General features: G+C 41.6%; 1 protein-coding gene across 3 annotated transcripts in view; it reads left to right on the top strand.

The window, feature by feature from the left end:
* Positions 1 to 16,543, top strand: part of arhgap31 (Rho GTPase activating protein 31) — a 114,277-nt gene that overhangs the window by 85,938 nt on the left and 11,796 nt on the right. The window contains exons 6-11 of one of the 3 annotated variants that reach the window (XM_072260621.1): positions 1,896 to 2,041; positions 3,035 to 3,233; positions 6,424 to 6,545; positions 10,692 to 10,751; positions 12,785 to 13,405; positions 14,033 to 14,331. In XM_072260621.1, coding sequence (XP_072116722.1) covers positions 1,896 to 2,041; positions 3,035 to 3,233; positions 6,424 to 6,545; positions 10,692 to 10,751; positions 12,785 to 13,405; positions 14,033 to 14,331 — 1,447 coding nt within the window. Of the gene's footprint in view, positions 1 to 1,895; positions 2,042 to 3,034; positions 3,234 to 6,420; positions 6,546 to 10,691; positions 10,752 to 12,784; positions 13,406 to 14,032; positions 14,332 to 16,543 lie in introns of all 3 variants that reach the window. The other 2 variants (XM_072260623.1, XM_072260620.1) reach the window with 2 other exon arrangements.

Below are 16,543 nucleotides of genomic sequence, written 5' to 3'. Positions count from 1 at the left end.
CATGAAAATGAGTTCATCTCCAGGCAGTCAAGCTCTGTTCAGAATTGTTTCACAGATTTGTAAATCCAGTGTTTTTTTAGGGACAAGTTCAAGTTTTTGTTGAATCCTCATTGAGTAGAAACTGTCGATCCATTGTTGGTAAACAGAAATAAATAATGTGTGGTCTATGATACACCAGCTCAAGCTTTCTCTTTCCTAAGGCCCCACTCAGGCAGTAAGGATCAGCAGGACAATTTTGCCTGTGGCCAGTCAAACGTCATGGTGGCGAATTTGATCCAAAACCACTGAGCAACAACTGTGGTTAACGGAGAACTAGAGTACTGGCAAGAAAGCTCTTCTTCTCTACTGACTGTGATAATTGTGCCTCCCCACCATCCTTAAGTAGAAGTTTCATACAGGCCTTTGCAAACTGTATTGGTCTTGCTAAACACCTCTACATTGCACCAGTTCTTGTATCATCAGATGTATGTCACCCGATCCCCTGCCCTTTACACTGTGACTACTGCTTAGTGTGTAAGGTGCCAGTCCTTCCCCTGCCCCACAGGGAAAGTCACTGCCTATAAAATATCTTGTGACTTTGCCAGCATTATAGGGGCCCCAGGTTTGACCTTGGGGGATGTGAGGATGAGGACCTTATGTGCAAGTCCACTATCCCTAAATAATAACTTACATTAATAGCTCCATGCTATTATCAGACAGAATGTAACACTGAACTGTATAAAAAATGTCATGTTGAGCAAGGCATCGGTTTCCAGAACGTTCTGTTTTCAAGAAGGCAGAGAGGTTTAGGGAAGAAATTCCAGAGTTCAAGACATGATGGAATAGCCACCAACGATGGAGCAATGGATATCTTGGATGTGCAGGAAAGCATAACTGTCTCTCAAGTCTTGAAAGAATTCCACAAAGTGTGTGTGCGGTGTGATATCTAACCCATTGTGAGCATCTTACTGAGAGGGGAGGGGTTGCAGCTGCCTCTTGCCTCGCTTTCCTCCCCCCAACCATGGGAGAAGTAGACCAAAGTTTAATATTGGATATTCTGCAGAGGTGAGGGGCTTGGTTAGGGAGAAATCTGCTGAGTAGAAGAGCTATAGTCACCATCTTCCCCATCTGGAGCACTGGTAACAGTACAAGACCAGCAAAGGGGAAGGACTATAGAGGAAAGGAGAAAAACAATTCGCAGGCACCTTGAGACAAAATGTTAAGCAAATCATAAACACAAGTAACTCCACAGATGCTGGAAACCTAAAGCAACATGCTCAAAATGCTGGAGGAACTCAGCAGGTCAGGCAGCATCCATGGAAATGAATATACTTGCTAAGCAGATACACAATAAAAATCAAAAATGGCCCCATGGGTGTAAATTATTACAGCTATTACTGCCTAAAACTAAGTGCATGAAAATCAGTGCTCAGGCAAACGTTCTGTTCCAGTCTCCAACTTACACTGTTGTCAAAGGCAGGTAAGAGTGATAACACTGAAATGTGGGGCACAATTAGCACAAATGTAAATGCATTGTAATTGCTGCAGGTTATATTAGAATATGCCCCAGAGGAGCTCTCAGAGAAAGTAAACAAAAAATATGCTTGTCTAGAAATGTAAAAATCCATGAGAAGTGCAGATTCGAATGGAGAAAACTGGTTATTGGGTTACTGTTTTTTCCGGAATGTGTTATAAAACCTAGTACTTTACTCTTAAACATGAGAAAATCTGCAGATGCTGGAAATCCAAAGCAACACACACAGTACTGAAGGAACCCAGCAGGCCAAGCAGCATCTATGGAAAATAGTAAACAGTCAACATTTTGGGCTGAGACCCTTCTTCAGGACTGGAAAGGAAAGAGAGAAGTCCGAGGAAGAATTTGTTTTTACGCGTGCAACCATGTTATTTATCCACAGGTCAAAAGAAATAGAAGGATCGGGATATAACAATGATGCTGCATTTCTGGAAGTGCGAGTTCAGTCCATTGTTATTGAATTCATCCTGAATCATGTCAATCAGCTATTCAACAGCAACACCGCCCAGCCCAAACAGGACTCTGAAGGTAGGACTGAGAGAGCAGCAGTGAGGTCTCCATCCCTATCTCTAGCTGAGCAGTTTGAACGTGCTGTGTGTTGTGATATTAGTCTTTTCAGCCTGCAGAACAACTCTGGGCTTGTATTTTTTCAGGATTTTATCACATCCTCGGGACACGCAGTGCATCTTACTGCCAATTAGTTACTTATGAAATTCAAAGCAAAACCCTGCAGATTCTCGAAATCTGAGATATAGTGAAAACAGAAAATGCTGGAGATATTCAGCAAGTCAGGCAGCATCTGTGGAAAGAGGGACAGAGGTAATATTTCAGGTCTGAGATTTTGACACTTTGACAAAGTTCTTGGACTCGAAATATTCAATCTGTTTCTCTTTCCACTGATGCCGCCCAACCTGCTGAATATTTATGACATTTTTTGTTCTTATGAAAAATAGCGATTTCTGATCTATAACAAGAGGCATTTGTTGGTTGCATGTATCTTTGCATACGAAGAGGAAAGCTGCTCATGACCATGACCCATGGCTGTAAAGTGGCATGAACAAGCTGGTGAGGAGTCCACAGATGAGATTCCATTGCCATCGGTCTGGTGAGGAAAGTCTTCTCGTTTGCAGCAAATACACTCACCTGCCTCGTGTAGGAATGTGTTGTTCCAGACGTAGACCACACATCTGCAAATGAATTCTGGTCTAGTAATTGTAAATTGTGTACTGTGCAGCACTTTGCATTGATCTCCATGTCTGGAGGTCTCCAAGCACAAGGGTGACTCGTGCACAGGGGACTCAGAACATTTGTAGCTTTCTGTGAGAACTATACAGTAAGTACCCGATCATATGTAGATCAGGCTTTTGATGGAATTTCTTTACATGGTTTATCAATTTTCATTGCTGTGCAATGTAATTTCCAGCCTTCTTTAATTGCTCCAGATCTGGATGAAGAGCCGGAATGGAGAATAAGCAAAATAACATCTTTGTAACATTCTACTTTAAATAATTTACTCCACAGCACACAATCCTGTTGCTAAATGCAAGTCCCTTCCTATTGTATCACCTGCCATGAAGCTCCTATCCCTAGAGGAGGCTCAGGCCAGGACCTTGAAACCAGACCATCCTGCTCGCCTTGAAAAAACACATTGTGTTCCAATGGACACTGGACCTGCTGCTGGGACCATTTATCACACTGTCATCGACCTGCCAGATCCTAGGTAAGTGTACTTTTCAAATTATTTTACTTCCACAGAGCCCTCTAAATTCTTAACTGGAATCTTACAGCAGTCCACAGCTTGACAACTTCTGACCAGCTAATCTTCATCTTTTCATATGAAATGTAGGCAGATTTCAGTTGTATTGACTACCACTGATAATATATTGTATACTAGCTGATGAAGAAGGGAACTAATCATTATAGCTGGAAATTGCCTGACTCATTTTGGTTCCAGAGAAGGAGACATATTAACCTAGCTTCCTCCTGTTGATCAGTATCAACTCAAGGAGGTAAGTTTTACACAGACTCTAAAGTAGGGCTTCTCAACCTTTACACGAGGAATTCTGCAGATGCTGGAAATTGAAGCAACACGCATCAAAGTTGCTGGTGAACGCAGCAGGCCAGGCAGCATCTCTAGGAAGAGGTACAATCGACGTTTCAGGTCGAAGGGTCTCGGCCCAAAACGTCGACTGTACCACTTCTCAACCTTTAGTATGCCATGGACCAATACCATTAAGCAAGGGGTCCATGAACCCCAGGTTGAGAACCCCTGCTCTATAGGAAGGGGAGAGAAGGAGCAAAATGATTTGGTGAAAGGATCAACTCAGATAAGGACACAATGATTATTGACGGAATGGAGGCATGAATACATGAGAGGCCTGGGTTAAAAGATCCAAAAGTCCTGCAGAGCTGGGGGTCATGGAGAGAGTATGAGGTAAGGCTGCACGTGACTCAAACACTTGCAAGTGATGTGAGGCTAACAACCTTCTTGGTTTGCATATCCATGGGTTACCAGAGGACGAAAGTGATGTCATCTTCCTGCGGAGGGAATTCGGAAATCTAAAAGTTCTGCCACACACTCTTGTTGATGTCACATACACAAAATTTTTTAAAGTGAGTTAGCTAGATGGAAATGAGAAAACAACAGGGTATGAAAGTGGGAGTAGGCTATGGGTGACTCATAGACAAAAGCATACAGCCCATTCTTCAACGTAACATTTGAGGATTTAATGTGTTGCCTAGTTACACTGGCAGTCAACCTGACTTCCATTCGTCATGTGGAGCCAAAATAATTTCAAACATCGACATATTTTTGCACGTCAAGAAAGTAAAAATAGAGACAATTAATAGACAACACCTGACATGCCAGCAACCAAATTGCAATTAAAGTGACTGCTTGGTTTAGTTAATGGAGTTAGATCCACGTCAAGCAATTTCCCAGTGTGTTGATCTTGTTTTAGACTGAGGCAGATAGAAAAGAGCCAAGTTTAATCATGTGCTCACCCACAACCTCAACAATGCCACCCTCTCCCTCCCACCAGCACTCCACCCAATCAGAGTTGATTGATTTCAGCTTAGATCCCAAAAGAAGATTCGCAATTTGCCTTTGCACCCCTGAGGCAAACTGGGAGATAAATAATGAACCATTGGTCCCAGTTCTAACAGCACTACCATGGGATTACTTCTAGTGAGCTAGAAGATGAGCTTCTTTATTACAAGATTGATGCCAGTGCTACATAGTAGTTAGTACCAAGACTAACTACAAAGTAATATTTAGTCATTATTACCTCTTACCACCAATTGAGAAACCATAGAGAAATTAATTGGAGAAAATGGGTGGAAAACTAAACTCCTATTTGAAACAAAATTGGAGGTAGGAAATTGTAAATTTCAAAGTAAATTTGTTATCAAAGTACACATATGTCACTATATACAACCCTGTAATTTTTAAGTTGTCCTAATTTATTTAACATCATGTGGGGGAAGGTGTTGATAGTATGGAAATGGTCTATAGGATGGGGGTTGGGGTTGTCAATAAATCTGGGCACTGGTCTTGGGTAGGCCATCGATATATCTGGGTAGTGTTGTCAGATGCAGGGGTTGGAGTGATAGTCTGGAGTGGTCCTGTGAGAGATGTTGACGTGTGTGGGCAGTGGTACTGGGGTAGACAATGTGGATGTTCTTTCTGGTGATAGATCCTAGGCTGGATGGTTAAAGATACTTTTAAGTCTTTATAGACAGTGAGGGATCTTCTCTATGAGAAGTGATTATTCTAATTCACCACCCCATCCACCCCAAATCTCCTGCCAGATTCCTCTGGTGCCAAAATTAAATATTCAGATTCCACTTGTTTGGTTTCTTCAGGTAATGTGGATTTCATCACTGGCACCACCCTACCCACCATTAATGACGTATGTACAGGAAGGTGCCAGAAAAAGGTCAGCAGTACAATGGAGGATCCCACCCACCCTGTTTACGGACCATTTGTCCCACTCCCATCAGGGAAGAGGCTACATGCCGTCCACGCCAGGACCACCAGACTCACAAATAGTTACTTGCCTCAAACCAGCAGGCTGATCAACATCTCCGCTACATATACATCACCTAGCATCACTTCATGTACACACAACCAGTCAATGTACACAGTAGTATATATAGCCAGGTATATATTGTCTATATAGTAGTATATATTGTCTAAGACTTTAGCAATTTTATGTATTGCACTCAAGAAATAACAATATTTGGGTCTCCTTTGTGGACTGAGAGTAGGAAGGGGGCAAGGAGAGGGGAATCATGGTTGGAAAAGGGGGAAGGGAGAGTGGAGTGAGCGGGAAGCACCAGAGAGACATTCTGTAATGATCATCAAACCAGTTATTTTGGAATCAAAGACCTTGCCTGGTGTCTCAGGGTTGGGTGTGTCTGTATCCGGGCCGCCACCCCGTCCCAGCACTCCTTCTCCTCCACCTGCCCCACACCCGACCTGCCGCACTCCAACCTCACCACTCCCTACATCCTTTGCTCCCACTAGATTTATAAATGTACTCTCCACCCCACATTAACAAATGCAGTACTGTGCAGAAGTTTTAAGCACCCTATGTGCCTTGGACTTTTGCACAGTACTGTATAACAATCACTTGTATATCCTGTTTTTATAAAATTGTTTTTATGTTTATATTTATTGTGTTTTCTTGTTTATTATTGTGTTCCTTATGCTTATTGTATTTTTTATGCTGCATCAGAACCAGCGTAACAATCATTGCACTCTCCTTAATACTTGTGTACTGAAGAATGACAATAAATAGTCTTAAATCTTCAATCTTGAATTTCAGGGATGAGTTGAAATTATGCAGTTTGACGCAAAGGTTAAATGAAATTTACAATTAAGTTAGATTTTGCCTCACTTCTAGAAGAAAGCTTTCTGCAAAGCCGAAGAAGTGGAAATCCATATTTAACCTGGGGCGGCTGGGAAGTGACTCAAAGGGTAAACTAAGCAGGAATGGCAGTGTGTTTGTGAGAGCGCCTCCGTTTGCAGGTAAGGAGTGTATTCATACCCAGTGGCCGTGTATTTTGTGTTGGCAGCAAATCCTGCTTTCCTCAAACAATTTCTGGCAAAATAAAGGAAAATTATTGGTACGTCTAGTGAGGAACATAAAAGCACTGGTAGTGGGTTAATCATACGTGAGACACCCAGCAGTCTCAACTGTCTTCTACCCTTTCCTCAACCACCATTTATTCTATCCAATAATTTTGAGGGAAGCACAGTGTGTGCAAGCGTACAGAAGGAAGCAGTTCAGTTTTACCAACTGGCAGAAGAAATAAGACTGGAAGTGTTATGCTTACAAATTTCTGATGGGTAAGAAAAATGAATGACGTACATACTTAGAGCAGTGGTTAGATTTAGCACAGAGAAGAAAGAGATTGGTTATGACAGTACACTCAGTTCTATTACCGGCTACAGGGTAATGCAGCCATTATTATATCAGCTAACCATTCTCTATCAGTGCCCATTCTAAGTTCTATTTGTACTTCATTGAGACATACATAATAGGCAGCTGATCTGTCTGTGTTATTATAGTCTTACACTAAAGCCACTGTGCCCCCCAGTTGTTTTAAATATCAAAACAATGTGGAAAAATACTGTCAGACTCACAGCCAAGTGATTTAGTTTGAGCGTTTAGAATGGCCAGGCTGGACCAGCCACAGTGAAGGTCTGATTACTACCCTTGAGGAGTGCTACGCTGACATTGTGCTCAAGTTCAAAATAATTTTTTGGCATTTGACCTGGCAGCGAGGAATGACAACAGAATGAGGACCTGATAGGCCAAAGCTCTTTTGCTTGTCTTTTATTTTCTCCTTGCTCTCATTAGATATTTGAGTCCTGAGCGGTCAAGTGCAAGGGGATAAAAGTGATTAATTTGCTGTAGTGTGGCTGTCATGTTAATATGTCATTGCAGGTCAGTCTTCCTCACAGGTACATAGGTTGTGTGGGGTTAACGACATTGTAGTTAAATTACTGGATTAATATTCGAGGCTTTTGGCTGGAGGAGTGATGAGCTCAAAACTCCACCAAGCCAAATTAAAACTGCAGTTTCTTTAGGCCAAATTGAAGAGAGGTTATTATGCCACAATTAAATCTTGCCGAGTTAAACATACCTCAACAAGGAAAAGAGGGTAGGGACTGGTTGCACTGAGGAAAACAACAGCAGCAGAAGAAGATGGGAGTAGAGAATCCATGTAGGTATCATTGAAAGAAAAAAAAGGACCATTCCCAGTTGTAGGATACCAGGAAGAAATAAAGTAGGGATCTACAGTCTAGGGAAAAGAGAAGAAAAATGTGAAATGATGACTAGGAATTGGAAAAAAATCTAGATTTATTTTTGAATCCTAATAAGAAACGGGCAGTTAAATGGCTTAGCCGAACAACAATACTGTATCCACAGAGCAATATCTTGGTGCTGTATGGAAATATGAGCCTTGATTATACACTCAGATCCGGTCTTGAGTAAATAACCTTCCAACTCGGCGGGGAGATCTCTATCACTGCACCATGTTACCACACTTCCATTTACACAAGAAATCACCAGTTAACAGAGGTGGGTGAGGGACAATAGTGCTCCTAAAATGTGTAGAGGTATTCTTTCAACCATGGAGTTTTAAAAGACTGACAAGTGATAATTTACTCCTAGTTCTAATAACTGGAAATGAAGTGAGAGACTATAAGTCTATACAATAACGAAAATAATATGCACTCGTAGATAATGATTGCAAAATACACAAATCGATAACAAGTTGGTACTGAGGAGTTGAGGATGGATTTTGGAAAAAGAAGATTGATCAGTTTATTAGCAAAAAGAGAAAGGAAGCCCTTAAAATTATTTTCAACAGAGTATATTCTGTTAAATAATTTAGAACAACTTAAACACTTATGGGACCCCATAGTTGAAATTGGGAAAAGTACTGAGGTTACTGGAAGAGATATTACTAATATGTGAACAGGAAGGTATAATATGGAAAAGCAAATATGACTTGATTCGAGACAGGCAAGTCTTCCCCTCCCCCCATCTTACCTGCATTTTACAGGAGCACCATTGAGAGCATCCTGACAAGTTGCATCTCCATCTGGTATGGGAGCAGTCGAGCACTGGACCAGAAATCCCTACCAAGGACTGTGAGAACAGCTGAGAGGGTCATCGGGGTCTCCCTACCATGCACTGGGGACATTTATCAGGAGCGCTGCATATGCAGGGACGTTAGTATTACTGTATTAGGGATCCCACCCACCTATCCAGCATCTTCTCTGACTTTCTACCATCAGGCAGGAGACTACGATGCATAAAAACAAGAACGGTCAGGATGGGAAGCAATTTCTTCCCCCAAGCCATTGGGTTTCTGAACTCCCTGTTACAGTGTATTCAAAGTGTCACTGGTTAATCTGTTCCATGCTTTAATATTAATGCTTTTTAGTTTGTCATTTATGTGTGATTCATCTGTAGATTTTATCCTTACCTTCATAAGTTATTGTATGTATGTGTGTTATGTGCACTACTGTCTTTACGTCCTGGTTTGGAAAAACGTTGTCTCGTTTCTACAGTATATACATTATAATATTATGATTATATGGTTATACACGTATATAGTTAAATGACAATAAACTTGACTTGATTCAGAGAAAGAGCACCAAACAGCTAGTATGACAAAGACAATGTAACCAAGGAGGATAAAGCAAAATAGTGAAATATTCTGCATGAAAAAAAGCCTGATAGTGTCAGGGCCACAGAGAGGTGGTCAAGAATAAAATCACTGACACCAATACCAGGAATATGCAATAATTACTTCAGTATTCAGGGAATACAGAGCAGGTAGACAATGTCAAAGGAAGAGACCAGAAAAATATAGGAACTTAGTAATTCTTGAAAGATCATTACAAGTGCCTCCACAATCTTCTCAGCTACCTCTTTCAGGACCCTGGAATGTACACCATCTGGTCCAGGTGACTTAACTTCCTTTCAGCCTTTCAGCTTTTCAGCTTCCCACACCTTCTCTGTAGGAATAGCAACTGTACTCATTTCTGCCCCCTGGCGGTCTTGAACTTCCAGCAAACTGCCAGTGTTTTCCACAATGAACAAAGTTTCAAAATGCTTATTTAGTTTGTCCACCATTTCCCTGTCCCCATGACTACCTCTCCAGCATCATTTACCAGTGGTCCAATATCTAGTCTCACCTCTCTTTCACTCTTGATATATATGAATAAACTTCTGTATCTTCTTTAATATTATTGGCTATCTTACCTTCATATTTTACCTTTTTGCTCCTTATGGTTTTTTTAGTTGCCTTCTCATGGGTTTTAAAAGCTTCCCAATCCTCTACTGTCCCACTACTGTTTGCTCTATTCTATGCCCTCTGTGCCCTCTATGCCCTCTGTTTTGCTTTTATGTTTTTGACTTCCCTTGTCAGCCATGGTTGTGCAATCCTGCTTTTAGAATACTTCTTCTTCTTTGGGATGTATCTATCCTGCACCTTCTGAATTGCTCCCAGAAATTGTAGCCATTGCTGTTCTGCTGTCATCCTTGCTAGTGTCCCCTTCCAATCAACCAATGGCACATAGCTCTTAACCATCTGAATAGGCCTATAATGAAGGCAGACTGTATTTTTGGTTTAATGTTCCATGCCAAAGGCATCACTTCTGAATCAGATAACTCAGAGGCATGAATGCTGTCACTCAGCCGAAGTTGACCAAGGATATGGTTTGCACAGTCCTCTTCTCATTGTTACCATCAGGAAGGAGGTACAGAAGCCTGAAAGCAGACACTCAATGATTCAGGAACAGCTTCTTCCCCTCTACCATCCAATTTCTAAATGGACAATGAACTCATGAACACTACCTCATTACTTCTTTATTTCTGTTTTTGCACTACTTATTTAATTAAACTATTTAAAAAAAATATAGATATACTTACTGTAATCCAGTCTTTTTTTCTGTATTATCATGTATTGCATTGTACAGCTGCTGTGAAGTTTACAAATTTCACGACATATGTCAGTGATATAAAACCTGATTCTGATTTGACATAAAGCCTGAATTTTGTTGTCAGGGCTGAAAACCTTGATTAAAGGGTTATCTTGTGACTCCCTCTAGATTTGTTGTTCACCAGGTCTCTGTTTGCTTTGTTTTGAACAGAAAAGGGCAACATCCGCCCTGCAAAGAGTATGGAGTCCCTTTGCTCCTTGCCAATAGAAGGTAAGACATTGTATTGTTGAATATTCTCCTTTTGATGCAAGAAAGTTGAATGTAATCTCGTGCCATTATAAACATTACAGCAGGTTCACCATGGGTCCAAGCTTAGGAAGAGAGCAAAAGAGCTGCTCTGGAACACATTAAAAATAATTGCCGTGAGCACCCTTTAAAAAACTAAACAATTCTGAACCGTCTTGGAATCTTCTTATTTTGTTTCAGCTTCTTCAGACAGGTCTTGTTTTAAATGTCAGTGTGTTATAATTGAGTGCAATGGTGCATTGAACCTGTTATGTTTCATGTTGCAAAGCAAGGAAGCAAATTAACAAGCCAGAAGGAAAAGGATATGGGTTAATCCCTACTCTTCCTATCAGGCTGGTGAGATAGAGCAACTCAATCCCTGTGATAGAGTCACTGGTATTCGCAATCTCAAATGGAAAGAAAAAGGATGATCATAATGGTAAAGAACTAAAAATAATCCATTGTTAACCATAATTATAATTCATCAGGCTGGTAGGTCCCAGATTTGAATCCTGACTCTTGATCGTAATAAACGCAATAGTGGATTGCTACATTCATGCTCAATATTTCTTTGAGAATATCATAGAAAATATGCCCAATTTTGCACTTTTAGTAGTGATCTGATGGAGGTGTGTTACTGTAAGCATTGCACAAGGGCAAGACTGTCTTTGAGCTGTAATTGTTGAAGGAAGCAACTATGAGAGAAGATATCCAAAAAAAACTGCCACACCACATACTGTACCTAATAGTACATCTTGGAAGACAGATGAAGGCAAACCAGAGGGAAGAGGAGAAATACAATTAATAACATACTTCTATTCCTTCAAACATTGACTTTTTTACTAAAACTTGTAATTCTGCCATGAACAATCTAAGTTCAACTTTTCTTGTCATCTGCAGTAACCATGGAATTAAAGAAATCACTTCATTAAAGCCCATTACCACGCAGCCAAGATTGCAATTTTCATTGCAACATTCTAACATCAAGGGTTAGACTTTTCGGTGGCAGTGCCTATATGAAGAGACTTGGTGTCAATTTAATTTCTGCTGTCTCATTGTTATATACTCAGTGAGTTCCTCCACATATTTCAGGAGGCAGGGTTAAGTGTTCGCTCGTCGTAGGCGGGACAAGATTAATTGAAATGTCTCAAAACACAAGTTTTCAAATTTAAAATGGAAACTCTATTTCTCTCCAAATCCCCAAACACCTGACTGTGACTAAGGTTGAGAATATCAGAATAATGTGATGTGCACTTGTGCTCAACCTGTCCCAGAGTAAGGGTCCGTTGTATTATCTAGTTAGTTATCGAGTCATAGAACACTGCAGCACAGAAGCAGGTCCTGTGACCCATCTAGTCTGTGCCGAGCCGTTATTCTGCCTAGTCCCATCGACCTGCACCTGGACCATGGCCTTCTATATCCCTCACATCCGCGTACTTATCCAAACTACTGCAGTCAAGTCACTTCCACACCTGCACTACCCCGAGAGAAAAGAGGATTCTGCCCCCCCCCCCAGGTTCCCCTGAAACATTTCCCCTTTCTCTGCAGTTTAAATCCAATACCCTTGCCTTTTGTTTCTGTTCAGGATTTTTTGTGGACCAAAGGATAGGAATTGATAAAGAACCCCACAGCTCTTTCAAACCGTATCTAATTTGAGCTATTCATTGGGTTTATATGGCTTTCCTTTATTTTTCCAATTGTTCCTTTCATACTCGCCTATAATGGAATTATTCTTCACAACCTATATTTTCCATAATGTACATCTTTCCAAGCTGCTTTTCAATGATTTATAGGAGATTTCTTACTGATTTCGCAAATGGTAGTCTTAGCATCATATCAGCCTTATCTCCTAGTATGGGATTAGCTCATTGCTTGAGAGTAAGGCATTGAGTAAACTTCCTCAAAAGAAGTGAAGTGAAAAATGACACTCTCTTACATACGGACCCCATCCCTCAAAAGTCTAATTTGTGCAGAATTTTATTTCAGGCCTTATTTGGTATGTCATTGCTATTTCCTAGATGGTGAGAAAGGAGTTCGATTCAAACATGGTGGAACTTTGGGAGGAGGTCTCTCGGCATCTATGAAATCACGCACTCTTGGATCGGGAAGTTCCTACAGTCTGGGTCGGAGGCACAGCGATTGGGATCAAGAAGACCTGGTGGGTGCAATTGGAGGATGTATGGGTAATATTAGCCCAGGAACACGTGAAAAAGAGCCAAAGGCACAAGCAGAGCAGCCGAAAGCTTTTCGTGGAGATGCCATCAACAAATTGGAACCATCACCGAAGACTAGGCGGTTGTTTTACTCAACAAATCCAAATGATTCTTCAGCAAAGTCTAATTTCCCGGGTAACTTGTTTCCCCTTGAAGCATCACCTCGGCATCATAGGAAACCAATGGCAGTGAATATTTCTGAGCCCTTTTCTGTTTCTGTGCCACTACACATCTCAGGAATTATCAGCTCGAGTGCCACATCCTGTAAGGAAGCACAAAATCATGCACAAGTTCTGAATGACACAGAGTCACAGGAGACAATGGACAGGTCAGCAGAAGCTGAAAGCAGCAGAACGTCGAAGGCCAGTGAAGAGAAGGGAGATCGGCTCAGTACACAGACTGATTCAGACCAGCATGGGTTAAATGGTATGTTCCATAAATCCTAATAGATACTTACTACCTCTGAATATGATGTATCTGAAATGTGATGAGCACCTTATTTATCACCCCATGTCCCATAATGTCCCCTGTAGTACTAAGAAACTGGTATAAAAAGGGAATGTTTCAAATCAATGATCTTTCGTCAGAACCCGTACCAGTACCAGAGACTCGGGTTCAATCCCCTCCTGTAAGGAGTTTGTATGTTCTCCCCGTGATGGTGTGGGATTTCCTCTGGGTGCTCTGGTTTCCTCCCATGGTCTAAAGACGTACCGGTTAGTAGGTTAATTGGTCAGTGTGAATTGACCCGTGATTAGGCTAGGGTTAAGTTGGGGGTTGCTGGGTTAAATCGGGGGTTGTTGGGCAGTGTGGCTCGAAGGACCGGGAGGGCCTGTTCTGTGCTATATCTCAATCCATCAATCAATCCATAAATGGATAGGTGAATGAATGGATAGATAGATAGATTAATTAATTAACTTAGAGGCGTGGAGAAACAGGCATTAGAGAGCAGAAATGGAGATCTCTGACAGGATGGAAGCGACAGATTATTACTTTAATGACAATTTCTCTCTACATTAAACAAAATTACTTATCTAACTTTTTTTTGTTATTTAGATGAAAAGGACAGTGAAAACGTGGGATTGAAGCCTGAATCCCTTGTTGTTTCTGCAAATTCAACCTCCCAGAATCAACCAGAGCTTTCCCTAAATCCCACACACCAGGATTCTGATTCACTGCAGCCTCTCTTGTCCTCAGAGTCAATTACCACCTCATCTGTTTCTCTAAATCCTTTAGAAAACGCAAAGTTGGAAGAAGCACCTTCTCCAATTGTTTCCTCAACAGAGAAATCATGTGAAACTAAAACTGGAAAACCTTGTAGTGGAAGCAGTGAGGAGCAGCCAGCAACTAAACAGGTAAGAAAAATCACTGTACGTTTAATTCAGTATTTCACAGAATTGATACTCTGTGGGATGAAGAACATGGGAAGTGTTCACATCGGTGTAGTTACGGTGTCATAGCATGGTATTGCACAGAAACGGGACACTCATCCTATTACCTGCGTTACGCCAGGAGCCACCTATGCCTTGGTGACTTAAATGTAGTGAAAGATTCTGCCTGCACCTATTTCCATCTCCAGAAAACTGAGTGAGGTGCAGGTGGACTGCTATCTAAAGGTACAATCACCCATCCTTCTGTGTTTCACGTGGTATGTGTAAAATTGTTCACTTCATATTACGTTCATTGGGTTTGTTTTGAGACAAACACCCAGATTGTTGCTGTGCCACGCCTGCAATTTGAAAGGCTGGTGATTCTCAGATTTCAATTACCCATCAGGGAGGGAAGCATGCTTTTTCTAATGAGAACAGCTCCCCTTCCCTGACTTCACTATGTGTCTCCACCCTTGGGAAGGGAGAGAGAAAACAGAAGGGGAAAGATGTAAAGAAAACTAACACAAGGAGTTGGCTGGAGGCGAGTTCATTGTGGCCAATTTCAACACCTCTCATTTCCTGAAGTCTTTGATGCCCTGCTGTGTATGGTGCCAAGGACATGCGCACTTTGTGATGCGTTTGCTTTATGGCATCTCAAAAATGCTCAATACCCAGCATAAGTGTTCTGATTCTCAGCTCGAGGTCATAGACAGACGCAGCGCAAAATCAGGATCTTAAACTCATCAAATCTATGTTGACCATCAGCCACCATTTACACTCATTTTACATCAATCCCACTTATTGTCCGCCCTACAAATGTCATTCATCTCCCACCCCACGGGATTATGTCCCTCTCCTACACTAGGAGAAGTTTACAATTATCAATACCCCATTTTTGGGAAGTAGGAGGAAACCAGATTAGCTGAGGTGCAGGGAGAATGTTTGTACCTCACACAGACAGCACCCACAGCCAGGATTAAACCCTGGTCTGCACTCCTCACAGCTAGTAGAGGAACAGCCCCAGTGGTTTCTCTTCCAGCATGTATAAGGACTGGGAAATGTTCTTTCTGGTGGGCTCTACAACAGTAGATGTAGTTACAGTGTGGTCATTATAACGTCTGTCTACAAAATGTAGTATGTCCCAACTAACTCGACACAAAATTTAATCCAGGCTCTGTGCAGTAGGAGCTGTGCGTTTGCAGAGAGCATCGTAAGAAATCCAACACAACAAAATCCCAGAATTTACATTTAACTTATTAAACAAATCTGGATTAAGAAGTTAGTTGTCAGTCACGGTGACCGCTGGACCAGTTGGCTACCGGAAGAACTCCTCTGGCTCGCTGATATCTTTCAGGAATGGGTATTTGGAATCTGGCCAATGAGACTGCTTTAACTGTTCTTTAAAACGGCCTTAGGAGCCGTTCAGTTTTTAGGAACACCAACGCAAAGACAACTGTTTTCTCCAGTGCTCCCCATGTAGGGTAAGTGAAAAATAGAAAAGATTCCACGTGAAATTATTGAAATTGCAGAATCAATGGCTGTGCTGCTACTGCTTTCAATATTCTTAACCAGTGATTGGAAGTGGAGGCCCAATTGCAACCCCACATTACTGAATAACTGGCTGAATTAGCAAAAGCAGAACTCCCAACATAATTTATTTCAATACTAGCCATCACTATCATTATGTACCATGTCGTATGACGTGGGCGATCATGGTCTTTGACCCTGATTGATCTTGGCAAAATTTTTCTTCAGAAGCAGTTTGCCTTTGCCTTCTTCTGGACAGTGTCTTTTCAAGACAGGTGGCCCCACCCGCTGTCAATACCCTTCAGAGATTGTCTGCCTGGCCTCAGTGGTCGCAGAACCAAGACTTGTGATACGCACCAGCTGCTCATACGACCATCCACCTCCTGCTCCCATAGTTTCGTGTGACCCTGGTTGGAGTGCTACACCTTACCCAAGGGTGACCTGCAGGCTAGTGGAAGGAAGGAGCGCCTTACACCTCCTTTGGTAGAGACCCCACCACCCACATACTGGTAGAAATTTTAAAAAGCTTATGTTTGTGAGAGTCATTGTGTTGTGGAATGTGTACTCTGTACTCAAAGCAACATGATGCAATTTTGTGGCACTCCCAAGGGTGCAAAATGCACAAGAGCATTTCATGGCAGAGCCTTCTGTTGCCAGTGATGGAAGCAGA

The sequence above is a fragment of the Mobula birostris genome, chromosome 6, assembly GCF_030028105.1.
Source record: "Mobula birostris isolate sMobBir1 chromosome 6, sMobBir1.hap1, whole genome shotgun sequence".
Lineage (NCBI taxonomy): Eukaryota > Metazoa > Chordata > Chondrichthyes > Myliobatiformes > Myliobatidae > Mobula > Mobula birostris.
Note: the sequence above shows the minus strand (reverse complement) of the source record. Positions and strands in the feature narration are given on the sequence as shown.